The 17,326-nt window shown below is 48.6% G+C and overlaps 1 protein-coding gene across 1 annotated transcript in view; it reads right to left on the bottom strand.

Moving 5' to 3' along the window:
* RASGRP1 (RAS guanyl releasing protein 1) overlaps positions 1-15,080 on the bottom strand; it is a 41,589-nt gene extending 26,509 nt beyond the window's left edge. Inside the window, exons 1-2 of the mRNA XM_064147864.1 lie at positions 14,591-15,080; positions 12,013-12,182 (exon numbers count right to left, since the gene is read on the bottom strand). Coding sequence (XP_064003934.1) covers positions 12,013-12,182; positions 14,591-14,622 — 202 coding nt within the window. The 5' untranslated portion in view covers positions 14,623-15,080. The remainder of the gene's footprint in view (positions 1-12,012; positions 12,183-14,590) is intronic.
* Between the last annotated feature and the right edge of the window lie 2,246 nt (positions 15,081-17,326).

The following is a 17,326-nucleotide window of genomic DNA, read 5'->3' as shown; positions in this document are numbered from 1 at the left end:
TTGCTGCAGGAAGGCTGCAGAGGGACTTTTCATCAGGGTGTCTAGAGACAGGACAAGGGGGAATGGTTTGAAGCTGAGGCAGAGCAGGGTTAGACTGGAGCTGAGGAAGGAGTTCTTCAGTAGGGGGGTGGTGAGACTCTGGAACAGGCTGCCCAGGGAGGCTGTAGCTGCCTCCTGCCTGGTGGTGTTGAAGGCCAGGCTGGATGAGTCCTTGAGCAGCTGAGTCTAGTTGAGAGGTACCCCTGCCCATGGTGGGGTGGTTGGAGCAGATGAGCACTGAGGTTCCTTCCAACCTGATCCACTTTATGATGATGTTTTATTTGTTAAGGAGTAATACAACGCTACTAAAATCTACAGTTTCAAAAGTCCCCCATCAATCATCAGTTCAAGCTGAAGATGACCAAATCTGAGAGAAGAAAGAATCACAGGAACTCAAGAGACTGGAAGAGACCTCCAGAAATCATCCAGTCCAACAACCTGCCAGAGCAGCATCACCCAGGGCAGGTCACACACAAACACATCCAGGTGGGTCTGGAATGTCTCCTTCTCCATAGACTCCACAATGTCTCTGGGCAGCCTGCTCCAGGGATCCAATACCCACACAGGGAAAAAGTTCTTCCTTCTGTTCCCTTGGCATCTCCTCTGCTTCAGCTTGCCCCCAGTGTCCCTTGTCCTGTCTTCAGCCATCCCTGAGCAGAGCTTGGCTGTGTCCTCCCAACACTGCCCTGCACATCTTTAGCAGCAGCAATGAGGGCAGCCCTCAGGCTCCTCTGCTCCAAGCTCCAAGCCCCAGCTCCCTCAGCCTGGCTTCACAGGAGATGTTTCACTGCCTGCAGCAGCTCTGCACCTCTGGGCTGGACTCTACCAAGCAGTTCCCTGATGTCCTTCTTGAACTGAGGGGCCCAGAACCGGCCACAACACTCTAGATGAGGCCTCAGCAGTGCAAAGCAGGAGAAGGCATTGTCTTTATTCCAGATGCTATCTCCAACGCTATCACTTAGTGCACAACTGGAACTGAATCAGAAGTGAATCAGAGAACACTGACATCACATGAGGCATGACTAATCCACGAAGAACATTAATAACTTCTTGTAAACTCCCTGAAGTCCTCCAGTGGTTACAGAAAGGAGCACCAAAACCAGTGCAGTGCAAGAAAGCACTGAGCGAGTAGCAGGTGGCTGAAGTGCCAAGCTGAAAGCCCTGCGTTGCTATAGCGATGTGCCACAGAGACTTCAAGGCTTCTTCAAAGTGGTTTGGTGGGTTTATTCTAGCCTGAGCATGGTGTTATACGTGTCTGCAAAGGCTACTAAAGCAACATCTGATCTGACAAGTGGGGAAACTCATGCTCTGAAGGTCTCAAAGACCATGGTGGCACAGATACATGTGAAATGTGGAGCACTCCACGCTAGGGCGTAGTAATTGCACTGAAACATCCCTAAGCCAGTGCCTCTGCCACATGCAAGGTGCAGCGCCACAGGACTAAGCTGGCACAGCTCCAACTAACCACAAGTGAATTAAATACTTCAGAAGTATTTGATGGGTGACTCCCAGAAGCTCCCATTGCAAATAGGAAGCTCTCTGCTACCCTGCAATGCAGACAATGCATAGTAAGTGGTCTTCTTACTACAGGCTTGTTACTGCCACAGTGGAATGTGGTACCCTGGAACAGAGGTAGCAATTTAACTCTACCCATTAAATTGGCCACACTTCACCAGGATCAGAGTCTTAAGAAGCCACTCTGCTGCTCACCATTTGCACCACCTTCACTGTGGAGCAGCAAGCAGATTCAACATAGCTACTGTTGGCTTGTTGATTTGGAAAGAGTCTTTACCATTTTACTGAGAGATGAAAGCTCAGCTGATAGCAGAAGTCAGGGCTAGGAACAAATCACAGAACCACAGAATGTTAGAAGTTAGAAACAACCTCTAGAGTCCAACCTCTCTGCCAAAGCAGGATGCCCTAGGGCAGTCTGCACAGGAATGCAAACAGGTGGGTTTGGAAAGTCTGCAGAGGAGACTCTGCAACCTCTCTGGGCAGTCTCAGGGCTCTGTCACCCTCACTGTAAAGTTTCTCCTCAAGTTAAGGTGGAACCTCCTGTGTTCCAGCTTGTAGTCACTGATCCTTGCCCTATCACTAGGCACCACCAAACAGAGCCTGGCATCTTCAGCTTGACACTCACCTCTCAGATATTTGTACACATTGGCCAGATCCCCTCTCAGCCTTCTCTTCTCCAGACTAACCAGCCCCAGGTTTCTCAGTCTCTCTTCACAGGAGAGATGCTGTGATGCTGTGATGTTCAAGTTCCCCAGTCATCCTCATTGCTCTCCATTGGACTTTCTCTGGCAGATTCATGTCTCTCTTGAATTGGGGAGCCCTGTTCCTCTAATCAAATGCAGAGAGCTTTCCAAGACACTATGCTTCAGAACCAGTTGAATTCGCTGTTGCAGTTCTGCAGTGATGAGGATTTCAGGCTCAGTATGTGACTTCTGCCAGCATCTCAACATGTCTCTCAACAGAGTTGTAGGATGGCCACTGCCCATTATGCCTGGCCCCAGGCAAACAGAAAAAAATCCAACATTCCTTTTCCCTTCATGTATTTAAGGATTGCTTCCTTCATCTGTTTTCTGAGCTAGGAAACATGAAATCTGTGCCTTTTTTCCCCTCTGCCCACCCCCAAAAGCTGCACCTTCTTCTTCTCTGGTCAACCTGATGTCCTTTTCTGAGCCCTTTGCACCTTGCACTTTGTACCTGGTGAACTTTAGTTTATTTCTGATCATTATATAGAGTGCTTAATACCTTTCAGACTGCAAGAAGGCTACAGAAGGACTGTTTGCAAAGGCCTGCAGAGACAGGATGAGGGCAGTGGTCTGAAATGAGAGCAGAGCAGGTTGAGATTGATGTGAGGAACAAGGTCTGCACCAGGAGGGTGCTGGAACACTGCAACAGGTTGCCCAGGGAGCTGGCTGAAGCTCCATCCCTGGAGATATTCAAGGTCAGGCTGGACAAGGCTGTGAGCAACCTGAAGCCGCTGCTGATTGCAGGGGGTTATTGGACTGGATGAGCTTTGGAGGTCCCTTCCAACCCAGACCACTCTATGATTAACATTACTTCATTACATCCTTACACAGGTGACACTAATTGGGTAAGGGAAAGAATGCTTTAAATTTCAGCTGCAGCAGAAATCAGGTGGAGTCTGGAGCTCTCCAGCTGCCATTTAATTCTGGTCAGGATGGTGATGTTACCCCTCACACAACAAGAAAACTACAATGTTTAGCAGACAGCACCAAGATACTCAAGGGAATTACACTCAAGATTGGGTTGTGTGGGGGTTTTTTAATTGGTTTATTGTCTATCCATGCTTGGAAGTGAGTCACACAAAATTAGACAGGCAACTGGTCCCAGGAAGAAAAACACCAAACTTAAAATGAGACCAAGTCAGTGTTCTCCAGAGAAGAAAGAATCTACTCCTTTATGATCAACCGTGCCCCATGCATCAAGCAGTGAAGAAAACACAGATCAAAGGATGTCAGGAGTTCAAAAAGATCTTCCAGTCCAACTCTCTGCCAGAGCAGGACTATAGAATCTAGCTCAGGTTGCATGGGAACACATCCAGACAGGGCTGGAAAGGCTACAGAGAAGGAGACTCCACAACCTCTCTGGGCAGTCTGTTCCAGTGCTCTGTCACCCTTACAGTAAAGTTCTTCCTCATGGTGAGGTGGAACTTCCTGTGCTGCAGTTTCCATCCCTTGCCCCTTTTTCTATCCCAGGGCACAAGTGAACAGAGGCTGTCCTTGTCTCCTCCTTCCTGACCCTCAGCCCTCAGGTATTTACAGACATTGATCTCTCTTCTCCTCTCCAGACTCTCAGCCTTTTCTCACCAGGCAGTGCTCCAGCTCCTTCAGCATCCTTGTAGCCCTTCCCTGGACTCTCTCCAGTAGATCCCTGTCCCTCTTGAACTGGGAAGCCCAGAACTGGATGCAATATTCCAGGTGGGGCCTCATCAGGGCAGAGGGGGAGGAGAACCTCCCTCGATCTGCTGGCCACACTCCTCTTAATGCCCCCCAGGACTCCACTGGCCTTCTTGGCCAGCAGGGCACATTGCTGTTCCACACAGAAGTCATCCACCAGCACTCCCAGGTCCTTCTCCGTGGGTCTGCTTTCCAGCAGATCACCTCCCATCCCACACTGGTACAGTTCAGTTCCTTCCCAGGTGCAAGACTCTGCACTATATCCTTGGTCAGCTCCGTAAGGCTCCTCTTTGTCCAATCCTCAAGCAGTGAAGAGAACACAGATGCCGGAAGAAACCCTAGAGATGTTTCTTCAAGTCTACTTCCCCTTTCAAACTGCCTGCAGAAGAGGGGGGGGGAGGAACAACCCACTGCTGTTCCTCCAAACACTCATCAGAAATGCAGATCTCTCCAAGTCAGGAGTGAGGCATCCAGAGGAGGACAGCAAGGGAACACTGTGGGAGAACAGCCTCAAGGGAGAGTCACTACTGTCTCTCAACCAGCTTCTGGAAGGTACATCTTGCAGAAAGAGCTCTGGGTGGGTAGCTTTTTGAAAGGAAAACAAGAAGGTAAAAGCTCTTGTCAGGAGGAAATGGGATGATTTGGAGGAATTAAAATGTACTTTGAGAGAAGCCAAATGAAAGGTGGGTGGAAAGCATTCCATTAGCCTTGGAAATTCAGATTGAGTACACAGGAGAAGATCAAATGTTAACCTCCCCACACATCATTCTACAGCATATTTAAGATATTGAGTTTAGCAAATTTAGATGAGAACTTTTTAATCAAACACTTTTCCTTCCCCCCTCTCACCAAAGCCTACAAAACATCATCTGAGTATTCCAGATATTTTTCAAAGCTGTAAGTGGTGATTCTGGAGCCAGCTTTTGAGCTGCAGGCAACACCTGAGCAACTCAAGGTGTAATGCCTGGTGCCACAGCCACACTGGGGTAAGGACTGATGGGCAAGACAAACAAGACCTCCAGAACAGAAGCAGAAGCTTCGGAGGTTGGTCACTACTGTATCCAGGTGCGTGCTTAGCACTTATCCTGCAACTGTAGCTTCTCTCCAGTTGCATGACTGATCCTGGGGCACCTAATCCATATCCAAGGAAGCACTAACAAGTCAGCCCATGGAACAGACACTAAGCTGCTTTCCTCTCAGGCACGTGGAGATGTGGTAGATCACTTAGACCCCAGTTTTTCACTTCAATTTGTAAAAAGTCAAATCAAAAACGAAATTCTTAATAGGTCCTCTCTTATCCTTGCCTTTTGCCAGCTGCTGCACTTGCATCTTCTTACCTCAGTTGGGGGGGGGGGAGAAAAACCTGCTACCATATTTAGCAATTATCTTAGCTTTTAATCTCCAGCCTGACCTGCATAACAGAAAGCTCAGCTGAGCTATCTAACAGTCTAAGGGAAGCCACTTCTCGTTCAGACTTTTACAAAAGCAAGGCAAAAATGTCTCTGTACTCAGCAAGGCACAGGAAGACACTGCAAGATTTCACTCTGAAGCACACCCATCAAACCAGCACATGGAAAGCAAAATGCATGGAGAAAAACAAACAAAAAGTGTCTCATTGCTTGCTTCAACTTCATGGATAGACTGAGGAGAAGAAACAGTTTGACCCATACACCATTCTCAGGAGAATTAATTATTTTCTGCTGCTCCCTAAGCTGTTTTGCATTGTTAAATCAAGGTGGTGTCTGGTTCTTCCGAAGGTATATTCAGAGGGACAGAGATCTGATTTCCTGTCATGTCCTGTGCTAAACATCAGTAAATAGGAGGCTGCTTTATAAAGCAAGAAGTCTCAGTTTTCTTCATTTAATATTTATGGACTTTGGAAAGATACTGAAAAGCCTGAGGTTGAATTAGTTCAATGGGACTTTTCAACATACATAAAGATACCCAAGTTTCTTTTAATTGGGAATTATTTTTTTCCATAGGCACCAGGTTGAAAAAGGAATCTATTTTGGTTTGGGTACAATGGCAATTAACTTTAATAGCTAGTTAAACAGCACTTAGAATTCTCCAGAGCAGGAACTGCTCTTCTGTTCCCACAGTCATGTATTCTCCACGGCAGTAATGACTCTTCTGTTCCCACAGTGTCATTAATTGATCATTAACGTAATTTCTGTTGCCAAGCAATCCTGAAAGTTTCTGCACTGTCTTTGACCAAATCACATCCAGATTACTTAAGCACAATGATCAAAACTATTTCAATGCAGAGTGATAGCATGAACAAACTTCAACTGCTCTTGCAGGGACTGGAAACCTTAATACCCTAAATATCAGCCCAGGCTTGGGGATGATGAGATTGAGAGCAGCCCTGCAGACAAAGGACTTGGGGCTGCTGGTGGGTGAGAAGATGGACATGAGCCAATAGTTTGAGCTTGCAGCACAGAAAGCCAATGGCACCCTGAGCTGCATCAAAAGCAGCATGGCCAGCAGACAGAGAGAAGGCATTCTCTCATTCTGCTCTGCTGAGACCTCACCTGGAGTGCTGAGTTCAGATCTGGAGCTCTCAACAGAGGAAGCACATGGACCTGACAGAGAAGGTCCAGAGGAGGCTGTGAAAATGATTAGGGGGTTGGAACACCTCTGCTACGAGGACAGGCTGAGGGAGCTGGGGGTATTCAGCCTGCAGAAAAGAAGGCTTCAGGTACACCTAATAGCAGCCTGCCAGTACCTGAAGGGGCTACAAGCAGACAGCAGAGGGACTGTTTGCAAAGGCCTGCAGGGACAGGGTAAGGGCAATGGTTTGAAATGAGAGCAGAGCAGATTGAGATTGGGTGTGAGGAACAAGTTGTGCACCAGGAGGGTGCTGGAACACTGCAACAGGTTACTCAGGGAGGTATTTGAGGCCCCATCCCTGGAGCTCTTCAAGGTGAGTCTTGACAAGGCTGTGAGCAACCTGATCTAGTGGAGGATGTCCCCGCTGAGTGCAGGGGAGTTGGACTGGATGAGCTTTGGAAGTGCCTTCCAATGCAAAGTATTCTATGATTGTAATCCACTTCTATGGTTAGCAGATGTAGCACCACCAAGCCACCCATTGACATGAACACTGCCATGTATTCTGCTCTGAGCTGTAACATTCTCTGCACTAAATGTTAGCAGGCATCCATGTCACACTGAGTCCCACAACAATTACTAGGGAACAGCCCACAGAAAGCAGAACTCTGCCATTATGTATGTGTTGCCTCCTGCCAACTGTCAGCAGAGACGAGTCAGTGTGGCTATGCACCAGCAAAGCAGACACTGCTCTGTTGGCTGGACCAAACATTTGCCACACTTCCCCTCCTTTTCTAAGGCCACCACACAGGACACTCACACTTGCACTCTACAACTCTTCCTCTCAAGGGAGATCACAGCAGGAACAGCATCCTGTAGCTACCTGTACTTCTGAGAGCTTCTAAGCCACAGGAGACATTCTGCATCACTGTTCTGTATAAACAAGTATCTTCTCCTTACACTGATGAGAGCAGCTTCAAGTCTCTGCAGATTATCTCCTCATCTCAGGAGCAATGTTCCAGCCCAAGACACTTCCTGCCTTCCATCTCTCATCATGCCAGCTTTCCTGAACTCCTGCCCTGGCTCTTCGGTTGCCTTTACTTTTGGCAATTCAGCTGCAGGATGACTCAAATTACTCATCCTGATGCAATCTTTCCTGGGATTTGGAGAAACAGATACTTTCAGCATCTTCCTACCATGCCACTGAATAAACACTGGTGTAATGCTGACCTCTCAGATGTGGTGATCATCTACACAACTTCACACTGCCTCACAGGATGCTCACTCTTTGTCTCAAGTGCATGCCTATCTTTCATCAGCTCAAAGTAAAGACAACCAAAATTGAGAGGTGAAAGAATCACAATCAGAAACTCTGAGACTGGAAGGGACCTCCAGAAATCATTCAGTCCAACACCCTGCCAAAGCAGCTTCACCCAGGGCAGGTCACACACAAACACATCCAGGTGGGTCTGGAATGTCTACAGAAAAGGAGACTCCACAACCTATCTGAGCATCCTGCTCCAGGGATCCAATACCCACACAGGGAAAAAGTTCTTCCTCCTGTTCCTGTGGCACCTCCTCTGCTTCAGCTTGCCCCCAGTGTCCCTTGTCCTGTCTTCAGCCATCCCTGAACAGAGCCTGGCTGTGTCCTCCCAACACTGCCCTGAACATCTTTAGCAGCAGCAATGAGGGCAGCCCTCAGACTCCTGCTCCAAGCCCCAGCTCCCTCAGCCTGTCTTCACAGGAGCTGTTCCACTGCCTACAGCAGCTCTGTGCCTCTGGGCTGGACTCTCTCAAGCAGTCCCCTGAAGTCCTTTTTTGACCTGAGGGGCCCAGAACTGAACACAATATTCCAGATACAGCCTCAGCAGTGCAGAGCAGAGGGGTAGGATAACCTCTCAAGCTACTCACCACAGCCCTTCTAATCCACAGCAGGATGCCACTGGCCCTCTTAGCCACAAGGGCACATTGCTAGCTCCTGGGCATCCTTTTGTCCACCAGGACTCCCCAGGTCCCTTTCCCCTGCACCGTCCTCTGAGAGATCAGCCCCCAGTCTATCCTGGTCCATGGGTTTGTTGTTTCCCAGATGCCAGACTCTACCCTTGGCCTCGCTGAATTTCATTTACTTTCTCCCTGTCCAACCCTCCAGCCTGTCCAGGTCAGTAGCTATTTAAGTTAATTATATCAACAAGCTTTTAGTCGTTTCTTTAAAAATCACAACAGATACCCAAATGCCTCCTAACTGTTTGTAAAATGAGCAGGTGCACCACCACCCTTCTGCCCACATTCCAGCTCATCTTCTACCTAGCACTGCTGCAGACCCACAGAGAGTATCACAGCTCAAAGAGCCAATCTTTGGTCCTCTACTCTTGAGCACAGCTTTTTGGATTAACTTTGCTCTCTGGGCAGAATTTATCCTTCCACAAACCATCCTGGAATCCACTTAACACACTAGGGCAAAGTTTAACTTTCTCACTCCTAACTTCAGCTTAGCATAGCCTTCTCTCCCATTATTCCCCTGCAAGAAAAATTACATATTTTGTTAATCTTCTGAGCAAATGTTGTTTCCTTACTGATCAGGCTCAGGGGTGACCTCATTGCTGTCTACAACTACCCAAAAGGAAGTTGTAGCCAGGTGGGAATTGGTCTTTTCTCCCAGACAACCAGCAACAGAACAAGGGGACACAGTCTCAAGTTGTGCCAGGGGAGGTATAGGCTGGATGTTAGGAGGAAGTTCTTCACAGAGAGAGTGATTGGCATTGGAATGGGCTGCCCAGGGAGGTGGTGGAGTTGCCATCCCTGGAGGTGTTCAGGAGAAGACTGGATGAGGCACGTGGTGACATGGTCTAGTTGATTGGACAGGGCTTGGTGATAGGTTGGACTGGATGATCTTGGAGGTCTCTTCCAACCTGGTTGATTCTATGACTAGACTAACAGACAAGATACTCCAGGTCTGCAAGTTTGAGGATATTTTTATTACAGTCTCAGTCTGAATAAACTGTTGGAATAGAAGGTAACAGCTTTACTCCAGCTCAATGCATGGAAGAAATTTGCTCAATCACTCAGTTCATTTGTCATCATTCTGCAACTACCTTTTGAACCCCACCCCTCCTCTAACTCTCAGATGGAAGTTTTTTTCCACCTTTTCCTCTATTAGCATAATGAATGTTGCAGTTTTTGCTGGCGGCCACAAGTGCTGGTTTGAAGCTAATTGGAATATTTTAATGAGAGAAATTAGATTATAGGCTGTGAAAAGCAAACTCATGGCGATGCCTACTTCACTCCTAGGTTTGCTGATAGGTATAAAAACAAGGACCCAAACATAGATAAGACAGTCTGTCAGAGTGTATTTCTCCCTTGCTTCTGCCATATTAACTGCTTCAAGCTGGAATCTATGTAACCCAACTAATCATTATCTTCTAACCCCACTTGCCAATCCTTCCAACTCACCCTGCACATAAGGCAGACTCTGGGATAAGGTGGGGGGGTGAAAACGAGGTGGAAGGGTGGTTGGGAGGCCCTCCTGGGAACTCTGGCTTCTGGGAGGGGTACTGTATTTCTGTATTACTTTTAACTGGTATATAGCTGTAAATACTTGTAATACATCGTAAATATATTAGCACTGTTTGTGCTAAGCTGTGAATAAAAAGCTTCATTCCTTAACTTCCAGCTGATTGAGTCTAGTCTGTGTGAATTCACTGTATGTGGAGGAGGGCAACTCCCAAACCATCACATCACAAGAGCCTTCTCTAAGGAACTTTGTTATGTAGGTTACCTATAGTTGTATCAGTTGCACTTCACAATGATATAAATACCCTACTGAGAAACTCCAACAGAGCACAGATGATGTAGAAATGCAGACACTGGCACAAACTGTCCAACAAAGGATCTAAACTTCTGCAGCACATAATTCTAGCAGTCATAGAATGGTTTGGGTTGGAAAGGAGACCTCCAAAGGTCACCAGTGCAACCCCCTCTGCAGTTAAGAGAGACATCTTCAACTAGAGCAGGCTGCTCTGAGCCTTGTCCAGCCTCACCTTGAATATCTCCAGGGCTGGGGCGTCAACAACCTCCCTGGGCAACCTACTGCAGTGTTCTAATGTCCTCCTGGTGCACGACCTGTTCCTCACATCCAATCTCAGTCTGCTCTGTTCTCATTTCAAACCACTGTCCTCATCCAGTCCCTGCAGGCCTTTGCAAACAGTCCCTCTGGAGCCTTCCTGTACCCCCTTCAGGCTTTGGGTTGGAAGGGCCCTTCAAGATCATCTAGTTCCAACTTCCCTGCCATGGGCAGGGACACCTTTCACTAGACCACCAATATTAATGTGTCCACATACTTTGAGCAACGTGAAGTAGGCACAATATTAGGACTGGATGAAGGTCTTCCAAGCATTTTACACATTTTCTCTCTCCAATAACCAAAATGCAAAAAAAAAAAAATAGCAATTGACATTTGTTCAGGAATCAGAGCTTTGTGACAGTTCAGTGGACAAAGGAGAGAAGAAATCAAAGCAAAACAAAACATCACCACCCATTACATGTCTCACCAGCTTTCCTCAGGTCTATTTCTCTGCATAGGCTGATCAGGCAGCGTTTTAAAAACAACCCACAACACAAACCCAACATTTCCAATGAATGTGAAACTGAATTAGTCACTGTTTATACAGTACTAATGTGCCATATCACCAGACCAGCCCTATGTGTTACTATTTAACTATGCAGATAAGTTATAGTGCAGCTTATTGGGTGTTCAAGTATACTTGTTTTCTAAGGACAACTCTGCAACTCTACTTTAAATGATCCAGAATCACTTTTCAGTGCCTTCAGTACTAATATAGTGTAACAATATAAAAAACAAACACCTTCACTAATGACAAAGTTAGAAAAGTAGGGATATAGCACTCAGGCAATAGTCTTGCTTGTCCATACATATTAAAGCTATTTTTATAATGAGATAATGGATAAATTAATAGGCTCAAAAAAGCTATGGAGTTGTGATTGTTGTTCAGATCCTTTTTCTTTTGCAGGGAAGTGTGGCAGAATCAATCTGATCCCCCTGATAAGCCAGCTTTAAATCTATACCAATGGAAAAAGATTGGATTGCTTCTTGCCTCATCAAGTTTAAAAGCAGCCCTTCTCATTACAAAATGTTTCATTTCAACAGGTTGCTTGCATTGTGAGATTACTGCTGCAATCTAATGATTGCTTGCTAGAGTTCACCAAATTAGTACTTGAAGGAATGTATAGACGACTGCTACTTGTTTTGTGTTCTCAAGAAAACACAGTAGTCACATTTGCCACTTAACATATATTACATGCACATGCATTAAAAGATCCCACAAACCTACAAAAATATGCAGGCACCTACAGCATAGAGGTTTTTCAGTTGCACCTTTCTAAGTCCACTAATAAATCAATGTAATTCACTAGTAAGTGACCCAAACATGGTCAGGACAGAAAGAAATTAATACAATTCTAAAGACCTCCAGATACTCACCAAAAGATTGAATGCAGGTTTCCAGAAGGTCTTCCAATGTGGCTCCTTTGGCTAAGTGCCCCAAGGGCACCATCGCGACCTGGGTAAGATTGGAGCCACTGAGACAATGACTGATCTGCTTCAGCTCAAGTGCCGATTCAGAGGCGGTGCTGCATGCCTGGTGAGAATTCCTACAGAGAAAGCACAACGGTGAAGTAAATACAGGAAGAGAGAGTGGAAAATTTTACACTGCATGGGAGGAAGAGAGATTTGAAGGACAATTAACTCCCTGTAGTTAAGGTGCTAGAAGACATAACCCTCCCACTTAATAGGTACTTCAAAGAGACTGCTCAGTGATTACTTTTTCCTGCTAAATGGGGATTGTAGAGCAAAGGCATATAGAGCTCCTTGAATTATCTGTCAGGATTACCAGAAGTCTTGTTTCTTCGTTAGGGAGTGATGTCTGCACTAACTCAGGCATAAAATGCCCTCGAACTGTGTAATTAGAATACTGTTATGCAGTGGTCTACCACCACATATTTGTGTGCCTACCAAACGTAAAGGAAGAAGAAAAATTGCAATCAAGTATTACACTGCTAATTTTATTCACCCACTAATAAGCAAACAAAACATGAGGGTAATTTTGCAGCAGAGTATCAGACAAATTTTTTTTCAATACTAATTTGCATTCGTTCTGTGCTGTTATTTCCTACTAAGTTGTTCTAAAATTGAAGACATGTCTAAATTAATGTCTGCATTTTAGAAAAGACCAGAATAAAGCAGACATGGAGTTTCAGGGCTGTATTTTGATCATACATTGCCTTAGATTTCCAGAATGTGTGTGCTCAGAGGGAATGATAAAGGCTGCTCATTGTTCGCATTTCTGGATAAAATAGCAACTGTTGTTGTATCACTGACAAGAGTTGAAACAGTTTTGCCTGCAAAGAACAGGAACCACTCCAAAATCTGACCCAAGAGTAAACTCTACAGTTCATGGGACAACAATCACTGCTGTCATAAACCTTGGGTTTATTTCAGGGACAACCTACACTCCACAGCCTCCCTTAAAAAAAGGGCCTCCAGCATCTTTAAGATACTATTTTAAGCTTTTATGCAACTTCTGTCAGAACACTAAGCAAGACTATTAATATTGACAGTCCTGGAAAGCAAAGGCACGGAAAGAGTAGGGTTATCTGTTGGACTCGGTGATCATGAGGATCTTTTCCAACCTGAATGATTCTGTGACTGTGTGAAATTCATCCAGTGTGTATGTTGCACACCTAGTGAGAAGGCAAACACAAACATGCCCTTGCATAGGCCCTCCTGAATGAAGATGGAAATACGAGCTGGCTTTAGGAAGACAGGATGGATCCTACCTCCTCCCAATGAATTTCAACCCTTGTCTTTAATTTCCATCTCGTTTGAACGCTAGGAAAGCAACGAACCTGCCCGCGATGCAGTAACTTGCAAAGCAACACAAAGTCCAAGTCTCCATAGTTTCAGGGTCAGGGAAAACAGAGACCTGGTCCTGCAGAGGTAGTGCCCATCACTCGGCTCCTCCGTAGTCAAGCTGACAGCTATGCAAAGAATGTTCCCTTCCCCCTTTCTCTCTGTTTCCCTCTTCGCTTTGTGATCTGACTTCCTGTTCTCATACGAGAAGAGCAACGGCCTGGTTCGCTCTCAGAGCTCCGACAAGCTTAAACCTCCCCATTAACTTTACTGCAGCATCCTTTCAAAGCAGGGCTGAGGACCCTAGCACTGCAGCGGTGAGAGTGTGGGCGTTACAGTAAGAGGTGTTTTAGATCTTGGCACCGGAGCCGAGTAAAACTGAAGTTTCCACACACCCAACAAAAGTTTACAGTAGCACTGCGGCTCACTTGACAACACTAGAGAGGCAGAACTCATCCGTGGGCACGTCTGCAGCGAACATTTGTTAGCACGGATCCCCTTACAGCTGTTACCTGGCATGAAAAATTAATCAAACTGCGCTGGGGGGCGGCGAGGGAGGGCCAAGCGTTCTGCTTTGCCACTGCACGCCTTCGGCGGTGACGGGGACGTCGCAAAGAAGCTATAAGCGCCTCCGGCAGCCGCAAACGGGGCTGCCGGTGCCTCCCTTGCTCCCCTACCAAGACGAGGGGTGGCAGCCTTGTTCCCCGATTCCAGCTCCCCGCCCGGCGGCCCCCGCCACTGAGCGCCGGCAATGCCGCAGGTAACGGGAGCCCGGGCCGGACCGCCCCTCCCGCTCAGCCGGGGCCACGACGGGAGGCTCTCCGCAGCCCGAGCCGGCCGCACGCCTACACTCCAAAAGAACAAACCAAAACCCTCCCCACAACTGCCCTTTTTTTATCGCCTCTCTTTCCTACCCAGGAGGGTCTCGGTCAGTCCTCGCAGAGCCCCAGATCTCGCACCCACCGAACCCCCCACCAGTCCCGGGGCAGGGGCAGTCCACTTCAGCCGTCTCCACCGTCCTCAGGCGGGCACCGCAACGCTTTCGGACAAGGCGCCTACGACCCCGAGCCCCGCCGCCGGCCGGCAGCCTGCCTCATCCCGCCGCAGGCAGCGCGATTAAAACAACCCAAACCGGAGCCGGCGGACTCACTTTTTTTCTTTTCTTTTTCCTAACGTTCCCATGTCGGTGTCAGCCGCGGCTCCGCCGCCCGGCCGCCTCTGCTAGGAGCGCAGCGAGCGGGGCTACGCGGGGCGGAGGGCGTCAGAGGCAGCAGCGCAGCTCCGTGCATCGCCTCCTCCCACCTCGCTGCTCTCCCGCTCCCCGTCTCGCTTCGGGAGGAGTCTGAAACCAGTTCAAGTGGGGCAGCGAGCGGCCGCGACTCCGCCACCCGTGACGAGCGCAGGCGAAGATCTTATCAGCAGAAGGAAGTACCGAGCTGCTGGGTTGCTCTTCTCTGAAGTCGCCGGATTTACCGTGTGCCGAAACACGCTCCCCTGCTCACACCGTCTGGCTCTAAGCGGCCGCAACGGTTTTATTTTCCAGGGCGCAACTTCGGCAGCCGGCAGGGCAAGTCTCGCCCGCCCCGCTGCGCAAGCCCCCTCCCCACGGCGGGCTGCGCCGGCACGCCACCGGGGCAGGCCCGTTGCCCGAGGGGTGCCCCTGCCCGGGGGGAACCGCTGCCCGGAGTCCTGGGAAGGCCGCGCCGGGGCGCCAAGCGCCTGACCAAACTTCAGCCGCCCCTCACGCTTGCAACAGCCGCTGCATGCCCCGACCCGGGTGACGGGGCTGCGGCCGTGCGTTGATTGGCTTGCTGGCGGTGGGGACGGGGCTGTGAGAGCGTCCGGTTCGCGCCCCTAGCAGGGAGGGCCCCTGCTGGGGGTTTCGTAGAACCGGGAGCAGGGCAGTGCCCCTGGGCACGCCGCGGCGGGGTCCGAGGGGAAGGCGAGCAGGCTGGCTGCCGGGAGCGTGGCGAGCCGTGCGGCTGCCCCTCGGCCGGGGTACGCGCTGCTGGAGCCAGCGGCTACGCGGTGCCGGGGCGAGGGCGCAACCGGAGACAGCCGCATTGCCAGTTCGTGTTTTAAACTTCTGCGCGTATTCGGTACCTGACCCTGCCCCCCCAGCTTAATCGCAGACTGAGAAGGGACCCGGTAGCTCTCGCGGTCCCTGGCATTGCAACTTTCTGAATGCTCTTCAAACTCCACGCTGAGAGCCCCTTCACAGTGAGCCCTGAGAGAATCCGAGAGAGACACCCCGTGTCCTGTAACCTGCAGCTTGACCAAGCGGTCTTGTGTTGAGTAACAGCCTCGACGGAGCAGTACAGAAGTCCTGGGTCACAGGACACTTCGGCTGCTGCATTGCCAGCTGCTCCTGTTCTTGAAACCTACCTGGGCATGAGAATGCTGTCGTGCCTCACACTGCTTCTGAACTGGTGCTGTTCAGGCATTCAAAGCGCTTCTCTGCTAACTATCAGGGTGTATTTCCCTTTAGTTTTCCAAAATGATGCGTTTTGCAGACGGTGCCATCCACAAGCATTTTCTCCAAGGCAGGGGTAACTACAGTTAGATCAACAGGAGCTGTGCAAACCTGACTTTGGCTTTGCTGAAGACCTTCAGGTGAAAGGAAACCCCCTATGACCTGCTGGAAATCACGTCAGTGATTCATTTAAGTGCCAGTCTTCTGACAAAGTTTTTTAGCTCATTCCTAGCATGGAGCTTGAAGGTCACTGTAGTTTGAGAACCACAGATATGCTAATATATAGCCAAGACTGAATGTCGTGTGGTCGGTATTATTCACAGATTGCATTGAACTGGAAGGGACCCTCAAAGGTCATCTTGTCCAGCCCCTCTGCAGTGAGCAGGGACACCTCCAACTGCATCAGGCTGCCCAGGCCCACATCAAGCCTGATCTTGAATGTCTCTAGGGACGCGGCCTCAACCACATCTCTGTTCCAATATGTTACCACTCTCATTGTAAAGAATTCCTTCCTAATGTCCAAACTCCAGAGCCTCCAAACCCTTTTCCAGGGTCTCCATTGCCCCTCGTCCTATTACTGCAAGCCCTTCTAAACAGACCTTTCTCTGCTGGCTCATGTTTAATCGACTGTCAACCAGCACCCCCAGGTCCCTCTCCAAGTCACGGCTTTCCAACCATGCATCCCATGGCTGTTGTGACCCACGTGCAGGACCTGGCACTTGGCCTTGTTAAGCTCCATACAATGACCCTCGGCCCATGGATCTCACCTGACCAGGTCCTGCTGCAAAGCCTCCCTGCCCTTTAGCAGATCAGCACAGCCACCCAGCTTGGTGTCATCTGCAAATTTGCTGAGGGTGCCTTGATTTCTTCACCCAGATCATTGATAAAGATATTAAAGAGAAGGCCAACAGCAGCCCCGGTGTGTTTTCAGACACAGAGCCAGCAGAGTGAGGGAGGTGAATACATCAACTCTGCTCAGCGCTCTGGACTGAGTTCAGTCCTTGGCTCCAAGATGCCAGAAGGATGTCAAAAAACTGGAATGAGTTCATCAGATGGCCACTGAGATAGTTCAGGGTTGGAGTGTGAAAGGAACAGGACCATTTTGGCCTGGAGAAGAGCTGGGCTTAGGGTGATGCAATAGCAGACTGGCTGTGCTTCTGAAAAGGCTATTGAGAAGGACCTAAGTTCTTCATGGTGGTGCTTGAAGGAGAGACAGTGAATAAACTGAAAGCAGAACAGATAACTACTGGATACAAAGAAAACTTCATTCTTTTTTCCTTTTTTCAACTGTGAGTGCAGTCAAACTTTGCAGCAGTTTACTCAGAGAAGCTGTGTAGGCTTCAGATTCAAAGGCTTTCAAGATGCAGCTGGCTAAAGCCCTGAGCAGCCAGGTCTAGGCAAAAACCAGATGGT

The sequence above is a fragment of the Pogoniulus pusillus genome, chromosome 1 (genome assembly GCF_015220805.1).
Source record: "Pogoniulus pusillus isolate bPogPus1 chromosome 1, bPogPus1.pri, whole genome shotgun sequence".
Classification (NCBI taxonomy): domain Eukaryota; kingdom Metazoa; phylum Chordata; class Aves; order Piciformes; family Lybiidae; genus Pogoniulus; species Pogoniulus pusillus.
The sequence above is the reverse complement of the archived record's forward strand: the minus strand, read 5'-3'. Positions and strand labels throughout refer to the sequence as shown.